A 19,058-nucleotide genomic window follows, 5' to 3' on the forward strand; every position below is an offset into this window, starting at 1 on the left:
AAGAGAGCGAGAGTTGCACCCCTCCTGAAAAAAGCTACACTCGATCCCTCCGATGTCAACAACTACAGACCAGTATCCCTTCTTTCTTTTCTCTCCAAAACTCTTGAACGTGCCGTCCTTGGCTAGCTCTCCTGCTATCTCTCTCAGAATGACCTTCTTGATCCAAATCAGTCAGGTTTCAAGACTAGTCATTCAACTGAGACTGCTCTTCTCTGTGTCACGGAGGCGCTCCGCACTGCTAAAGCTAACTCTCTCTCCTCTGCTCTCATCCTTCTAGACCTATCGGCTGCCTTTGATACTGTGAACCATCAGATCCTCCTCTCCACCCTCTCCGAGTTGGGCATCTCCGGCGCGGCCCACGCTTGGATTGCGTCCTACCTGACAGGTCGCTCCTACCAGGTGGCGTGGCGAGAATCTGTCTCCGCACCACGTGCTTTCACCACTGGTGTCCCCCAGGGCTCTGTTCTAGGCCCTCTCCTATTCTCGTTATACACCAAGTCACTTGGCTCTGTCATATCCTCACATGGTCTCTCCTATCATTGTTATGCAGACGACACACAATTAATCTTCTCCTTTCCCCCTTCTGATAACAGGGTGGCGAATCGCATCTCTGCATGTCTGGCAGACATATCAGTGTGGATGACGGATCACCACCTCAAGCTGAACCTCGGCAAGACGGAGCTGCTCTTCCTCCCGGGGAAGGACTGCCCGTTCCATGATCTCGCCATCACGGTTGACAACTCCATTGTGTCCTCCTCCCAGAGCGCTAAGAACCTTGGCGTGATCCTGGACAACACCCTGTCGTTCTCAACTAACATCAAGGCGGTGACCCGTTCCTGTAGATTCATGCTCTACAACATTCGCAGAGTACGACCCTGCCTCACACAGGAAGCGGCGCAGGTCCTAATCCAGGCACTTGTCATCTCCCGTCTGGATTACTGCAACTCGCTGTTGGCTGGGCTCCCTGCCTGTGCCATTAAACCCCTACAACTCATCCAGAACGCCGCAGCCCGTCTGGTGTTCAACCTTCCCAAGTTCTCTCACGTCACCCCGCTCCTCCGCTCTCTCCACTGGCTTCCAGTTGAAGCTCGCATCCGCTACAAGACCATGGTGCTTGCCTACGGAGCTGCGAGGGGAACGGCACCTCCGTACCTTCAGGCTCTGATCAGGCCCTACACCCAAACAAGGGCACTGCGTTCATCCACCTCTGGCCTGCTCGCCTCCCTACCTCTGAGGAAGTACAGTTCCCGCTCAGCCCAGTCAAAACTGTTCGCTGCTCTGGCACCCCAATGGTGGAACAAACTCCCTCACGACGCCAGGTCAGCGGAGTCAATCACCACCTTCCGGAGACACCTGAAACCCCACCTCTTTAAGGAATACCTAGGATAGGATAAAGTAACCCTTCTAACCCCCCCCCCCCCCCCCCCCCCTTAAAAGAGTTAGATGCACTATTGTAAAGTGGTTGTTCCACTGGATATCATAAGGTGAATACACCAATTTGTAAGTCGCTCTGGATAAGAGCGTCTGCTAAATGACTTAAATGTAAATGAAGTGTTTTAGGGAGCGTTTGACTGTAAACCACCTATAATAAAGCATGAGTCCATGGAGACAGTACAGTAGTCTTGCCCTGCTGTTGAGATATTAAGCTGCTCTTTCCGTCTCTCTGCAGTGAATCACATGCCTGGCTGGGGACTGGGGACTGGGGAGCACCTGGGGAGTACTGCAAGCCCCAGCCGAGCACCATTTGGGAGGGAGTGTGAGTGGTCCCACCACAGTTTAATTATGGAGCGGTTGGAACAGCTGCTAGCTCTGTCTCTCTGCAATGGTGCTACTAGGCCAGGCTAGGCCGGCAGTATGGTTGGAGACACATCACAGTGAATCCAATCACTCATGTCAACAACAGTCTGATCCCAGACCAGCTCTTGGGGGGCTGGCTGTTCCGGTAGTCAGTGTGTCAGGATGTAAGTTCCTCTGGGATCTGAGGTTCCCAGATCACCTCTTGGGGGGCTGGCTTAGGGACTCGCTGTTCTGGTAGTTAATGTGTCAGGATGTAAGTTCCTCTGGGAACCTCTGATCCCAGACCAGCTCTTGGGGGCCTGGTTGGCTGGATGTTTCAGCAGCAGTGTGTACAACAGGATGTAAGTTAATCCACGTCGACACACTGGTCTGTCTCCTGCAGGGAGAATGAGACATAGGGTACATCCCAAATGGCTCCCTATTTACTATATAGTGCCCTGCTTAGACATACAGAGTGAGACATACACTACAGCCCAGTCCCTAGTGGTTCTGAATGGTCCATTTGACCCACTCACAGTCCAGTGGTGGTAAGAGAGAGTTCTACAGAACTACCCCACATTCCACTTGTAGAGCTTTTCGACAACAATTCCAACTTCCTGCTGCTCATGTTAGGCCATGTACAGGATAGAGGGAAGATGACTTCCCTCCAGGTGGACTGGTTGGTGTCGTTACCTTATCACGCAGATGATGCTCGGCCGCGTCAATGTTCAATGGGTCATCAAAGTTAAGTAGATCCTGAGGGAAATGAGAGAGCGACAAAGAGAGACAGCGGAAGTTTACAAAAAAGCTGTTTAAATAAACAACAACCTGCTAACCAAGATTAAAACAAACAACCACTTGCCAGACTATTAGGTTTGTTGTTGTCTGATACTAACTGACAAAGTAGTGTAATAATCCTGTTGCCATAGAGACTGTGTGCATGGCGAGCGAGGTGCATTGTGTTATTAGGGAGATAAAATGGCGGCTAGGCCTGTGTGGCGAGCGCCTCACTTCCTGATTAAAAGCTACGCCTCAGGGCATGACTGAGCATCAGGCTGCAGCACCACCAGAGTCCGTCCGATATATCGGTTCACCGATATTAGTGGCTGAAATTGGCCTTTTACCGATATATTGGTATCGGATGAAAATGTCACAGATAACAGATTTTCAATAAAAAGGATGAAAAAAGGACATTTCATGCTTATCTGATCATTTGCGACCATTCTCGTGATATATATAATATAATATAATATAATATATATAATATACTGTACATAGGGTGTTGCAATGTAGTCTACTTTTTCCATTTACAGTTGACAGGACTAATGCTTGCTAGGGAGTTGTCTAGATAATCATTAAAAAACTGTACAGTTAGCAGAAAACAGCTTCAGTGTGGGTTTGGAGTAGTTTTCCCCCCCCCCACAAAAATGTTTAAATTATAATCGATGGTGGTCTTTATAAATGTAGTGTTATTAACAAAAAAATTCACTTGCATTTCTTTAGTGGTCTGACTTATACTTTATTTCTCAAGAAAAGCTAAATGTTTATTTTTTGGTTTCTATTTTTTAACATTCTCTCTCTCGCATTTCTCGCAAGTAGAAAATAGTAAAAAAGTAGAAAATAGTAAAATAAGAAAAACCCTTGAATGAGTAGGTGTGTGTTATTATTTTACAATATAAGAAATAAACATTTTAAGCATATTTCTTGAACAATTTCTCTTTTAGATGGCAATTTGAGAACACGTGGGAAGAAATTACACTTTTTCATTTCCGTGCTGTAAAACAGTGTATATGCAGAAAAATCAGAATCCGACCAACAACAAAAACATATGAGTCAGTCTCTTATCATTACCGTGGGACGCAGCCAACAAGCAACAGCAGCCATTCCAAAAACACTTAACTCACAAATTCTCATTTACCCACCTGTATTCTCCTCAAAGTTTACACAAAATGCTTGGGGAATGTTAGGAAACGGGTTTATTTGTTTTTTGAAATAAGAGATTTTAGCATCCTCAGTCTACCTGTTCCTCATATATGGGCATACAGCGCCTTCAGAAAGTATTCACACCCGTTGACTTTTTCCACATTTTGTTGTGTTACAGCCTGAACTTAAAATGGATTAAATTCAGTTTTTTGTCACTGGACTACACGCAAAGTGGAATTATGTTTTTAGTCATTTATAAAAATGTATAAACAAATGAAATGTCTTGAGTCAATAAGTATTCAACCCCTTGGTAATGGCAAGCCTAAATAAGTTGATGAGTAAAAATGTGCTTAACAAGTCACATAATAAGTTGCATGGACTCACTTTGTGTGCAATAACAGTGCTAACATGATTTCTGAATGACTACCTCATCTCTGTAACCAACACATATAATTATCTGTAAGGTCCCTCAGCCCTGCAGTGAATTTTAAACACAGATTCAATCACAAAGACTAGAGGTTTTCTAATGCCTAGCAAAGAAGGGCACCTATTGGTAGATGTGTAAATAAAACAACTAATTTGAATATCCCTTTGAGCATAGTGAAGTTATTAATTACACTTTGGATGGTGTGTCATTACACCCAGTCACTACAAAGATACAGGCGTCCTTCCTAACTCAGTTGCCGGAGAGGAAGCAAACCGCTCAGCGATTTAATCATGAGGCCAATGTTGACTTTCAAACAGTTTTTACTTAAATCGGCCTGAAAAGCTATGTCAACACTTTAAAATGTCTGTCTAGTGATGATCAACAACGAACTTGCCATAGCTTGAAGAATAAAAAAATAAAAAAAGTGCAAATATTGTACAATCCAGGTGTGTAAAGCGCTTAGAGACTTACCCAGAAAGACTCACAGCTGTAATCACTGCCAAAGGTAATTCTAACATGTATTGACTCAGGGGTGTGAATACTTACTGTATGCAAACTAGATATTTCTGTATTTCACTTCCAATACATTTGCAAAAATGTCTAAAAACATGTTTTCACTTTATCATTATGGGGTATTTAGAGCAGCTGGGCAAGAAAAAAAATCACTTGAATCCATTTTGAATTCAGGCTGTAACAACAAAATGTGGAATAAGTCAAGGGGTATGAATACTTTCTGAAGGCACTGTATACCCTATGTGTTATGGTAATTGCTGTGGCACTGATCTGTCACCTCTGTGTGTTGCTGGTGATAGATCACCCATTACAGAAGGCACTGTACACCAAGAAAGAACACATTTTAAGATAATTTTCAAATCAGTTTATTGATTAAAAGGTACTTACGGTAAACAAGGAGTTCAATCCCCAGACTACATCCTGAAAGACACAGAAACAGACAAAAACATAAACATTCATAGACCATCCAGAGACCATTCATAGACCATTCATAGACCATCCATCACATTTTATGTACCATTAAAATTGAAACTAAACTAGTCATTAATAACCAGGTCATCGTTGAGCATTTTCATTCCAACAAATTAACAAACAAAATTGTTGAATTCCCCAAATAGATTATAAAGCGGGGCCTTCTATCGTCTCTACAGTCACCATTGTATCTTACGAAGACAGGAACCTTCTGTGAATACGCAAGTGGATTGTCTCTCAGCGCATATTAGGCAAATTTCCTTGATGTTCAAACACTGTGAAGAAGTGATTATGATGGGTATTAATTAGCATATCTATTTTGAGGACATTATAAAAGGATACTGGCATTTGTAATTCAGCATCTCAGAGGGGTGTGAATTCATGAATCATAAAGAGATTAATTAATTTAATTAATTAAACAACGTGTAAACAATTACCCTTAATACAGGTAACTGACAAAATAAAGGAAACACCAACAAAGTGTCTTAATTGTTGGGCCACCATGAATAAGAACAGCTTCAATGCTCCTTGACATATATTCTATAAGTGTCTGAAACTCTATTGGAGGGATGTGACACCATTCTTCCACGAGAATTCCATAATTTGGTGTTTGGTTGATGGTGGTAGAAAACTCTGTCTCAGGCACTGCTCCAGAATCTCCCATGTATTTAATTGGGTTTAGATCTGGTGACAGACGGCCATGGCATATCATTTTTTATTTTACCAGGTAAGTTGACTGAGAACACATTCTCATCTACAGCAACGACCTGGGGAATAGTGACAGGGGAGAGGAGGGATGAATGAGCTAATTGGAAGCTGGGGATGATTAGGTGGCCATGATGGTATGAAGGCCAGATTGGGAATTTAGCCAGGACACTGGGGTTAACACCCCTACTCTTACGATAAGTGCCATGGGATCTTTAGGGACCACAGAGTGTGAGGACACCCGTGTAACATCCCATCCAAAAGACGGCACCCTACACAGGTCTCCCATCCAGGGACCAACCCTGGTTGGTTACATCGTTTTCATGCTCATCAAACCATTCAGTGACCACTCATAACCTGTTGATGGGGTCATTGTCATCCTATAGGGGCATAGCCATGGTAGTCAAAATAATGGCCTGCCCAGCATTTCTATACATGCATGATGGGATGTTAATTGCTTAATTAACCCAGGAACCACACCTGTGTGAAAGTGCCTGCTTTCAATATACTTTGTATCCATCATTTACTCAAGTGTTTCCATTATTTTGACAGTTACCTGTAGATCTTAATGTATTCATGTATGCTAGCTTCACTTCCAGGATGCCAGCACAGACAGAACAAGAAGCCACATGTTTCACCAGATGTAGAAATCTCAAGAATCCGGTTGGAATTTCCCCTCCCCACCAAATATGGTGAGGAGAGGAAGCCAAGTGGCCGGCAGTGGGAGAGTATGGAGCGAGATGGAACTGGGCCAACATTCTGCTGATTTTCTCATCGAAGAAAAGCCCGATGGCAATACAGTTTTCTGTTCTCAAAGCTAGAATCTGTTACGAACAAAGTGCACTAAGTTTTGTATATTTTCCAAAGTAAAAAAAAAAGGCAAATTAAGTTATTGCACACACACAGTTCACAGAGAAGAATATTCCCCAAAGGAAATATGCAAATATACATGCCAGAACGCACCACTAGGATCGGCACTAGCTGTCATAGACTTGTCACACATGCAGGGCAGGATGAGAGTCTCAATAAGAACAACAAAACATGACTGTTAATGGATACTATCCCTAATGGGGTTTTCTAATGGTAATAGATACACATTAAAACAGATATACGCCTCGCAGAAAACAAAGGCAATGAGCCCAATTTACTCTTATCACTCTTATCTAGCCATTTCTTTATAAAACAAAGTGTGGTCCCATCAAAGAGCAGGACACAGTGAAGATCAAAGAGCAGGACACAGTGAAGATGGGCCGATAAAACAGACATGGAATAAAACAACAAAGAATGTTTTCCAGGGTTGTGATGCAAACTGCTGTCAGACGCAATGATTGAAAGTTGGTGGAATTGCATTTAAATGAAATGGTCAATACCTTTCTCTACAGGACGTGCCCTCTATCTTATTTCTCTAACGAGATCCAGCTCTTGACCTTGAAAATACCATTGTGCATAATAAACCTGCAGTTGACTTTCCTTACCAAGATCTGTGGTTTGATTCTAATTTGTATTTTTATTTATTATGGATCCCCATTAGCTGCTGCCAAGGCCAAAGCTACTCTTCCTGGGGTCCAGCAAAATTAAGGTAGTTTATACAATTTTAAAAACATTACAATACATTCACAACACACTGTGTGCCCTCAGGCCGCCACTCCACCACTACCACATATCTACAGTACTAAATCCATGTGTACGTGTGTAGTGCGTATGTTATTGTGTGTGTGTGTGTGTGTTTGTGTTGCTTCACAGTCACTCGCTGTTCCATAAGGTGTATTTTTATCGTTTTTTTAAATAACATTTTACTGCTTGCATCAGTTACTTGATGTGGAATAGTGTTCCATGTAGTCATGGCTCTATGTTGTACTGTGCACCTCCCATAGTCTGTTCTGGACTTGGGGACTGTGAAGAGACCTCTGGTGGCATGTCTTGTGGGGTATGCATGGGTGTCCGAGCTGTGTGCCAGTAGTTCAAAACAGACAGCTCGGCGCATTCAACATGTCAATACCGCTCATCAATCCAATTAGTGATGAAGTCAATCTCTCCTCCACTTTGAGCCAGGAGAGATATTAGTTATCTGTGTACATTCAAGAGACAGCCATGCTGCCCTGTTCTGAGCCAATTGCAATTTTCCTAAGTCCGTTTTTAGTCCAGGTGCGACAAAACTAGGGCCTGTAGGACCTGCCTTGTTGATAGTGCTGTTAAGAAGGTAAAGCAGCACTTTATTATGGACAAACTTCTCCCCATCTTAGCTACTGTTGTATCAATATGTTTTGACCATGACAGTTTACAATCCAGGGTTACTCCAAGCAGTTTAGTCACATCCACATGCACAATTTCCACATGATTTATTCCAAGATTTAGTTGAGGTTTAGGGTTTAGTGAATGATTTGTCCCAAATACAATGCTTTTATTTAGGACTAACTTATTCCTTGCCACCAACTCTGAAACTAACTGCAACTCTTTAAGTGTTGCAGATGTTTCAGTCGCTGTAGTAGCTGATGTATAGTGTTGAGTCTTCCGCATACATAAACACGCATACATGGTTTTACTCAAAGCCAGTGGCATGTCATTAGTAAAGATTGAAAAAAGTAATGGGCCTAGACATCTGCCCTGGGGAATTCCTGATTCTACCTGGATTATGTTGGAGAGGCTTCCATTACAAAAACACCCTCTGTGTTCTGTTAGACAGGTAACTCTTAATCCACAATATAGCAGGGGGTGTAAAGCAGTAACACATACGTTTTTCCACCAGCAGATTATGATCAATAATGTCAAAAGCCGCACTGAAGTCTAAGAAAACAGCCCCAACAATCTTTATATCATCAATTTCTCTCAGCCAATCATCAGTCATTTGTGTAAGTGCTGTGCTTGTTGAATGTCCTTCCCTATAAGCATGCTGAAAGTTCGTCAATTTGTTTACTGTAAAATAGCATTGTATCTCGTCGAACACAATTTTTTCCCAAAAGTTTACTGCGGGTTGGTAACAGGCGGGTTGGTCGGTTATTTGAGCCAGTAAAGGGTGCTTGACCATTCTTCGGTAGCGGAATATTCTAATGCAGACCCACAGCTTGATATAGGTTAGCTAGAGCATGGTCAATAACTAAACTCAGGCGTAGTGGCCTACTGTACCACTTGTTAAGAATGCACTGTCCATTAGAAACCCTATCTGTACTGAATGATGAATAAGAGACCCAACAACACATGAATAGCTAAGAAGACAGTCAGTCACCTGTCCTTGCTCTCTATCCTTGACATTACGAAGGTGATATCTTACAGGAAAACTAACCCACAAAAGGCTCCATAACGCCACACAGCTGAGGGCTATGGGACTTATCCACCAACTAAACTAGATGTTTCAAGCCTTCTCTTGCTTGTGATTGCACTTAGCCTTCCTATACCACTCAGTTTGTTAAACAGGACTCTCCACTGGTTCAAAGAGGACTGAATCTATGGATACAGTATGTAACTATTGATCAGATCTGACTGCAACTACCAAAGAGCACCCCCCCACAAAGCGATAGCAGTCTATTTTTAAGTGAGTAGTAAGCTTTGTGAGATTGAGGGGAAGAACATGTGGGGGAGGAAGAATGAAGACTATTAAAGAGAATTGAGGACATGTTATGTTGGTAGAAGTTAGTTTTGGGCATGTCACTGGAGGTGAGTAGGATGGATAGACAAATTATTAAAAACTCCTCTTTTGTCAGGCTGCCAATTCAAAATGAGTCAAGCACTGTGTGTGTGTGTGTGGTGTGTGGTGTGTGTGTGTGTGTGTGTGTGTGTGTGTGTGAGTGAGTGAGTGAGTGAGTGAGTGAGTGAGTGAGTGAGTGAGTGAGTGAGTGAGAGAGAGAGAGTAAATGGCTAAACATGTAGGTGTGTGCCTATGTTTATCTATTGACACATGTTTTGTGCCTGAGTGAATGTGTGTGTGTGTGTGTGTTTGGGCTGCCTAGTGGAAGAGGAGAGAGATGAGAGGTGACAGTAGCTGTGTGGGTTGGAGCTGTGCTGCACAGTAGAGGTGACAGGAGCTGACAGTGAAGAGACAGGACATCGTCACCCTCTCGAACACACACACGCAATGCACTAATCTACACACCCACTCATTTGACATACACTTATCATAGAGAATGCCCCGGGCCAGGTTCTATCATACAAAAAAGCTTCAAATTTTTTTTTACCCGCTCTTTTCTAGATCTTGTTTGTTCTTCATTTAAAGCAGCCTGTTAAGTATTAACAATATAGGTTACTTCTGTCTACTGCAACTCACTGCTGAAAGGCACAGTACATTCGGAAATAAAAATGCAGAAAGCTGCATCTGTGGTTGATGCCAGTGATACATTACCCACAAACCACACACACTTCATGACAACCACTGAAATGGACCGCAGAGCATCCGGCCGGCTAGGGAATACAGTCTCCATTGTCAGATTGTGGAGATTTGGAAAGGCACACACCTGTCTATATAAGGTCCCACAGTTGACAATATATGTCAGAGCAAAAACCAAGCCATGAGGAATTGTCTATAGAGCACGGAGACAGGATTGAGTCGAGGCACAGATCTGGGGAAGGGTACCCAGAAATGTCTGCAGCATCGAAGGTCCCCAAGAACACAGCGACCTCCATCATTCTCTCTCTAAAGTGTGTAGGCTGGATCAATCCCTCGCAGGTGGGAAAACAAAAGCTTCGTATCCAGAGAGCGTTTGACATTTGGAGCGATAGTCACTAAATGTTCTTGAATCTTAGGTTCAGAGAGAAGAGAGAGTACCAGTGATGCATACTGTATTGATTGGTGGGAGTTGGGTTGCAAAGGGAGGGTATACAACTGGAAACTTTTGAAGTTTACCAGTAACCTACCAGAACTTCGGTAACTTTCAAGGAATATATGCAATTTTATCAGATGGCATCTAGTGGCCTTTTTGAATACTTCAGATTATCACATTGGCCTAATTATCTCTGGCCCTCTGTGTGGCCTTATCACATGTCAAATATATATTTTAAAATCTAATCTAATATATAAAAAAATCTTGAGGGTTTCAGCATGAAAAACCCTTTATGTATTTTTTTACACACTTATTTATATCACTATGTCAATACGTCTTTGTTGTAAATGTTAATTTACAGAGTTAATTGAAACATTTGTTGAAAATAATGGCATTGTTGAATGTATGGTTTTTTCATTCATTAGGATTCTCTTGAACCATATGGTCTATCCACTAGAAAGTAATGGACAATATGGACACAGATATAAAAAATGAATACTATATATCAGGGGTTGGCAACTAGATTCAGCCGTGGGCCGATTTTTGTCTGAGAGCCGGAACATAATTACAATAATTAGTACACTGCAAATTGACCACAACTAAGCCCAAAAAGAGATTGTAAACTCAGCTTATTTTCAGCAAACTTAACATGTGTAAATATTTGTATGAACATAACAAGATTCAACAACTGAGACATAAAATGAACAAGTTCCACAGACATGTGACATACAGAAATTGAATAATGTGTCCCTGAACAAAAGGAGGGGACACAAAATCAAAATCAAAAGTTAGTCAGTATCTGGTGTGGCCACCAGCTGCATTAAGTACTGCAGTGCAACTCCTCTTCATGGACTGCACCAGACATGCCAGTTCTTGCTGTGAGATGTTACCCCACTCTTCCACCAAGGCACCTGCAAGTTCCAGGACATTTCTGGGCGGGAATGGCCCTAGCCCTCACCCTCTGATCCAACAGGTCCCAGACGTGCTCAATGGGATTGAGATCCGGGCTCTTCACTGGCCATGGCAGAACACTGACATTCCTGTCTTGCAGGAAATCACGCACAGAATGAGCAGTATGGCTGGTGGCATTGTCATGCTGGAGGGTCATGTCAGGATGAGCCTGCAGGAAGGGTACCACATGAGGGAGGAAGATGTTTTCCCTGTAATGCACAGCGTTGAGATTGCCTGCAATGACAACAAGCTCAGTCCGATGATGCTGTGACACACCGCCCCAGACCATGACGGACTCTCCACTTCCAAATCGATCCCGCTCCAGAGTACAGGTCTTGGTGTAACGCTCATTCCTTCGACGATAAACGCGAATCCGACCATCACCCCTGGTGAGACAAAACCGCGACTCGTCAGTGAAGAGCACTTTTTGCCAGTCCTGTCTGGTCCAGCTACGGTGGTTTTGTGCCCATAGGTGACGTTGTTGCCAGTGATGTCTGGTGAGGACCTGCCTTACAACAGGCCTACAAGCCCTCAGTCCAGCCTCTCTCAGCCTATTGCGGACAGTCTGAGCACTGATAGAGGGATTGTGCGTTCCTGGTGTAACTCGGGCAGTTGTTGTTGCCATCCTGTACCCGTCCCGCAGGTCTGCTGTTCGGATGTACCGATCCTGTGCAGGTGTTGTTACACGTGCTCTGCCACTGCGAGGACGATCAGCTGTCCTTCCTGTCTCACATTACGGACATGGCCACATCTGCAGTCTTCATGACTCCTTGCAACATGCCTAAGGCACGTTCACGCAGATGAGCAGGGACCCTAAGCATCTTTCTTTTGGTGTTTTTCAGAGTCAGTAGAAAGGCCTCTTTAGTGTCCTAAGTTTTCATAACTAACCTTAATTGCCTACCGTCTGTAAGCTATTAGTGTCTTAACGACCGTTCCACAGGTGCATGTTCATTAATTGTTTATGGTTCATTGAACAAGCATGGGAAACAGTGTTTAAACCCTTTACAATGAAGATCAGTGAAGTTATTTGGATTTTTACAAATTATCTTTGAAAGACAGGGTCCTGAAAAAGGGACGTTTCTTTTTTTGCAGAGTTTATTTGAAAATAACAAGAATTTCATACCTTGATTACACTGAGACAGTCACGTCTATTTTTGTATTTATGTGTGGAATACTTGGTGAACAGATTTTCTAAATGAAACAATTATTTTTGCAGATTTGAGTATTTGACCAAAAACAAAACAATTTTTTTGTTGCCAAAAACCACAATGTACCTAACAAGACAATGTTGTTAATGTGTGTGTGTCAACCAACACCTCCCCACCCACACAGTAGTTAATAGTCAGGTGCTCACTCTTAGCATTCATCGACCAGGGGACCAGGGACGGGGGATATCAATACCCTGATTGATTAGGCAGGAGGCTGAGGGGCCAGGAGATCCTGGGGCCCATCGAAGGACAGAAACACTGGTATCAATTACACCTGCAGATAGAACGATGGGCTGTCTGTCTGTTATTGTGCAAGGGTAGAAACTGGAGTCTGCAGAGCACAGCCGATAGTCTGGGAACAGGTTTAAGAAATATTTGAGCTGTGCCTTAAGACAATACCTTAAAGGGATTAAAGGGAAAGGGGGGATACCTAGTCAGTTGTACAACTGAATGAGTTCAACTGAAATGTGTCTTCCCGCATTTAACCCAATCCCTCTGAATCAGAGGTGCGGGGAAGCTAGCTCAAATTTTTTTTTGCTTTTATGTGATGTTGTTCATTTGATAATCAAAGGCAATCCAGGTTCCCATTCACATTCCTCTAATGAGACATTTAAGGGAAACAAATTAGGAAACTAGCATAGAACTAAAATTACTTCCTGTTTTGGCCAGTACTGTTTGTCATAGGAGGAAGACAGAACAGAGAGAAAAGGAGAGAAGAGGACAAGAGGACACGAGAGGAGAGGAGGAGATCCAGACATCTTTATCTATCCAGGCTACAGAAACCGATAACTCTTTTTATAGGCTTGTGTTTGAGAGAAGGCTTTCAGAGGCTGATTGGCCATTGGTCACCGTCTGAGGATTGGATGATCGAGTCGCTTTTGTTTCGCTCACTCCACTTCAAGGTTGATGACAATGAAATCCATAATCCTTCCCCAGCAACAGACTCACATGATGTTCTAGAGGAGTTTGGGAAAAGAAGGACTGGTACAGTCACTTCTCGTCTCTGTTTAATGTGTATCCTGTGAGAAAGACGAGAGAGACCGAGCGAGAGAAAGAGAGAGCGAGAGAGGCTGTGTCTAGACTTCGGAAAACGTCATGCATCTACACCTACATGTAAATGTGTCTAGTGTGTCCTGATTCCCTTTTCCCGCGCTATATTCAAATGCCAGTATACATTCTATAAATGGTGGAATAGGCTAAATATGATAATAACACAACAACTGATGGCAGTAGCTAACTACTGGAGCTAACTATAGGTAGCAAGCAACGCTAAAAGGGATTGCAAACGGGTCAGCATAACTCTAGCCAAGCAAAAACATAAAAAAATAAATAATAGTAGCTAGCTGGCTAGCATTTAAGAGACAAGCAAACACGTTCCTCACACGCTAGTGGGGTATTTCCTCCAACGTTTTAATGAAAAGGTGCCTCTTAGTCCCAAAACACACGAGGAGACTTGTGGGAGGAATGTTGATGACATAGCCCACTGTATGTGCTTTCGGTAGCCTGATTGTGTCCAGACTGAGGAGAAATCCACACACAATGCATCCCTGACCACCTGCTGGCCAGACAGATCTGAACACAATCAGACCACAAAGCAACTTTCGAGCATCTAGACGTGTCTTTTTTCAGTGCGATCTTCCTATTCTGACACATATTTCTTACAGATCACACAGACCCACAAATAATTTGAAAACAAATCAAACATTGATAAACTCCCATATCTGTTAGGTGAACTACAGTGTGCAGTCACAGCAGAAAGATGTGTGACCCGTTGCCATGAGAAAAGGGCAACCAGTGGAGCACAAACAACATTGTAAGTACAACCTATATTTATCTGTTTATTTATTTTCCCTTTCATACTTCAACTATTTGCACATTGTTACAACACTGCACATAGCCAATAATATAACAAATAAAATAACATTTTATTTGTCACATACACATGGTTAGCAGATGTTAATGCGAGTGTAGCGAAATGCTTGTGCTTCTAGTTCCGACAATGCAGTAATAACCAACAAGTAATCTAACCTAACAATTCCACAACTACTACCTTATACACACAAGTGTAAAGGGATAAAGAATATGTACATAAAGATATATGAATGAGTGATGGTACAGAACGGCATAGGCAAGATGCAGTAGATGGTATAGAGTACAGTATATACATATGAGATGAGTAATGTAGGGTAAATAAACAAAGTGGCATAGTTTAAAGTGGCTAGTGACACATGTATTACATAAAGATGGCAAGATGCAGTAGATGATAGAGTACAGTATATACATATACATATGAGATGAGTAATGTAGGGTATGTAAACATTATATTAAGTGGCATTGTTTAAAGTGGCCAGTGATACATTTTTACATAAATTTCCATAAATTCCCATTATTAAAGTGGCTGGAGTTGAGTCAGTATGTTGGCAGCGGCCACTAAATGTTAGTGGTGGCTGTTTAACAGTCTGATGGCCTTGAGATAGAAGCTGTTTTTCAGTCTCTCGGTCCCTGCTTTGATCTAGCCTTCTGGATGATAGCGGGGTGAACAGGCAGTGGCTCGGGTGGTTGTTGTCCTTGATGATCTTTATGGCCTTCCTGTGACATCGGGTGGTGTCCTGGAGGGCAGGTAGTTTGCCCCCGGTGATGCGTTGTGCAGACCTCACTACCCTCTGGAGAGCCTTACGGTTGTGGGCGGAGCAGTTGCCGTACCAGCCGGTGATACAGCCCGACAGGATGCTCTCGATTGTGCATCTGTAGAAGTTTGTGAGTGCTTTTGGTGACAAGCCGAATTTCTTCAGCCTCCTGAGGTTGGAGAGGCGCTGCTGCGCCTTCTTCACAACGCTGTCTGTGTGGGTGGACCAATTCAGTTTGTCCGTGATAACATTTGAAATGTCTATATTATTTTAAAACTTGTGAGTGTAATGTTTACTTTTGGCAATGCAAACTTGTTTCCCATGCCAATTAAGTCCATTGAATTTAATGAGAGAGAGATAGAGAGATACACACCTGGTAGTCCCATCCACCAAACTCCCAAGTGTGAAACAGAGAATAGACTCAGGGGGTATTCTGATTTGGTATAGAGAAGACCTAACCCACTATATTAAATTAGTCAAACAGGAGCATTTTACCTCTGGCTTGAAATTAAAAAGGAAATGATCTCTACAGAGAAAAATGTCCTCCTGTGTGCTACCTATATTCCCCCAATAGAATCCCCATACCCCATACTAATGATGACAGCTTCTTCATCCTAGATGGGGAGATCATTCACTTCCAGGCCCAGAGACATGTACTAGTCTGTGGCGACCTAAATGCCAGAACTGGACAAGAACTTGACACTCAGCACACAGGGGGGACAAACACCTACCTGGAGGTGACAGCATTCCCTCTCCAATATACCCCCCTAGACACAACTACGACAAAACAACCAACAAAAACTCTTGCAGCTTTGTCGCACGCTTGGTCAATGGTAGGCTTCGAGGGGACTCCATCGGTAGGTACACCTGCAGCTCATCCCTTTGCAGAAGTAATGTAGATTACTTTATCACTGACCTCAACCCAGAGTCTCCCAGAGGGTTCAGTCAGCCCACTGACACTATCAGATCACAGCAAAATCACAGTCTACTTGAACAGAGCAATACTCAATCTTGAGGCATCAAAGCCAGAGGAACTGCATAATGTTAAGGAATGCTATAGATGCAAGGAAAGTAGTGTAGAAAGCTACCCAAAAACAATTAGGCAACAACAAATTCAATCCATTTTAGACAACTTCCTGGACAAAACATTTCACTGTAATTGTGAAGGTGTAAACTTAGCAGTAGAAAGCCTAAACAGTATATTTGACCTTTCTGCTTCCCTATCAAAAATAAATCAATTCAAGCAGACAACCTAAAAAAAATTACAACAATGACAAATGGCTTGATGAAGGCAATAAGCTAACATAGAAATTGAAAAACCTATCCAACCAAAAACAGAGACGCAGAAAACCCTGGCCTACACCTTCACTATTGTAAAACACAAAAACATTACAGAAATACACTAAGAAAAAAGAAGGAACAGTACATCAGAAACCAGCTCAATGTAATTGAAGAAGCACCAGAATCTATAGAAAATCAGAATACACTAAACCAGTGGTTCCCAAACTTTTACAGTCCCGTACCTCTTCAAACATTCAACCTCCAGCTGCGTACCCCCTGTAGCACCAGGGTCAGCGCACACTCAAATGTATTTTTTTTGCCATCATTGTAAGCCTGCCACACACACACTATACATTTATTAAACATAAGAATGTGTGTGAGTTTGTCACAACCCGGCTCCTAGGAAGTGACAAAGAGCTCTTATAGGACCAAGACACAAATAATAATAATCAATAATATTGCTCTTTCTTGTTCATCAAAAATGGAGAATAACTCACAGGTTAATGAGAAGGGTATGCTTGAAAGGATGCACATAACTCTGCAATGTTGTAAGTATTGGAGAGAGTCTCAGTCTTACATCATTTCCCACACACAGTCTGTGCCTGTATTTAGTTTTCATGCTAGTGAGGGCTGAGAATCCACTCTTACATAGGTACGTGGTTGCAAAGGGCACCAGTGTCTTAACAGTGCGATTTGCCAAGGCAAGAAACTCTGAGCGCAGCCCTATCCAGAAATCTGTCAGTGGCTTCTGATTAAATAACATTTCCACAGAACCGCTTGTTGCAATTTCGATGAGGATCTTGTTCAGATATTGGTAAGAGGACTGGAGGCAGGGCATGAAAAAGATAACAAATCCAGTTGTCTGTCATCCGTTTCGGGAAAGTACCTGCGTAATTGCGCCCCCAGCTCACTCAGGTGCTTCGCTATATCACATTTGACAATGTCCGTAAGCTTAAGTTCATTTGCACACAAAAAATCATACAATGATGGAAAGACCTGTGTGTTGTACTTATTAATGTAGACAGAGAAGAGCTCCAACTTCTTAATCATAGCCTAAATTTTGTCCCGCACATTGAATATAGTTGGAGAGTCCCTGTAATCCTAGATTCAGATCGTTCAGGCGAGAAAAAACATCACCCAGATAGGCCAGTCGTGTGAGAAACGCATCATCATGCAAGAGGTCAGACATGTGAAAGTAATGGTTAGTAAAGAAAACTTTAAGGTTGTCTCTCAACTTAAAAAAAAATTGTCAATACTTTGCCCCTTGATAACCAGCGCTCTTCTGTATGTTGTAAAAGCGTTACATGGTCGCTGCCCATATCATTGCATAATGCAGAAAATACACCAGAGTTCATTGGCCAAGCTTTACAAAGTTAACCATTTTCACTGTAGTGTCCAAAACGTCTTTCAACCTGGCAGGTATTCCCTTGGCAGCAAAAGCCTCTCGGTGGATGCTGCAGTGTTTTTTTATTTTTTATTTCACCTTTATTTAACCAGGTAGGCAAGTTGAGAACAAGTTCTCATTTACAATTGCGACCTGGCCAAGATAAAGCAAAGCAGTTGGACACATACAACAACACAGTTACACATGGAGTAAAAAAAAACATACAGTCAATAATACAGTAGAAAAATAAGTCTATACAATGTGAGCAAATGGAGGGAGGTAGGGAGGTAAAGGCAAAAAAAGTCCATGGTGGCGAAGTAAATACAATATAGCAAGTAAAACACTGGAATGGTAGATTTGCAGTGGAAGAATGTGCAAAGTAGAAATAGAAATAATGGGGTGCAAAGGAGCAAAATAAATAAATAAATAAATACAGTAGGGGAAGAGGTAGTTGTTTGGGCTAAATTATAGATGGGCTATGTACAGGTTTAGTAATCTTTGAGCTGCTCTGACAGCAGGTGCTTAAAGCTAGTGAGGGAGATAAGTGTTTCCAGTTTCAGAGATTTTTGTAGTTCGTTCCAGTCATTGGCAGCAGGGAACTGGAAGGAGAGGCGGCCAAAGGAGGTGTTGGCTTTGGGGGTGACCAGAGAGATATACCTGCTGGAGCGCGTGCTACGGGTGGGTGCTGCTATAGTGACCAGCGAGCAGAGATAAGGGGGGACTTTACCTAGCAGGGTCTTGTAGATGACCTGGAGCCAGTGGGTTTGGCGACGAGTATGAAGCGAGGGCCAGCCAACGAGAGCGTACAGGTCGCAGTGGTGGGTAGTATATGGGGCTTTGGTGACAAAACAGATGGCACTGTGATAGACTGCATCCAATTTATTGAGTAGGGTATTGGAGGCTATTTTGTAAATGACATCGCCGAAGTCGAGGATCGGTAGGATGGTCAGTTTTACGAGGGTATGTTTGGCAGCATGAGTGAAGGATGCTTTGTTCCAAAATAGGAAGCCAATTCTAGATTTAATTTTGGATTGGAGATAT

General features: G+C 42.7%; 1 protein-coding gene across 5 annotated transcripts in view; it reads right to left on the reverse strand.

Annotated features, from left to right (window-relative positions):
- LOC120064108 (NEDD8-conjugating enzyme UBE2F-like) overlaps positions 1-19,058 on the reverse strand; it is a 94,414-nt gene that overhangs the window by 29,301 nt on the left and 46,055 nt on the right. For 4 of the 5 annotated variants that reach the window (XM_039014460.1, XM_039014462.1, XM_039014459.1 and 1 more), the window contains 2 exons: positions 5,027-5,059; positions 2,470-2,532 (listed from right to left, as the gene is read on the reverse strand). In XM_039014460.1, the coding sequence (XP_038870388.1) occupies positions 2,470-2,532; positions 5,027-5,059 (96 nt within the window). Of the gene's footprint in view, positions 1-1,551; positions 2,174-2,469; positions 2,533-5,026; positions 5,060-19,058 lie in introns of those variants that run through there. The other variant, XM_039014461.1, reaches the window with a different exon arrangement.

The sequence above is a fragment of the Salvelinus namaycush genome, chromosome 19, assembly GCF_016432855.1.
Source record: "Salvelinus namaycush isolate Seneca chromosome 19, SaNama_1.0, whole genome shotgun sequence".
Lineage (NCBI taxonomy): Eukaryota > Metazoa > Chordata > Actinopteri > Salmoniformes > Salmonidae > Salvelinus > Salvelinus namaycush.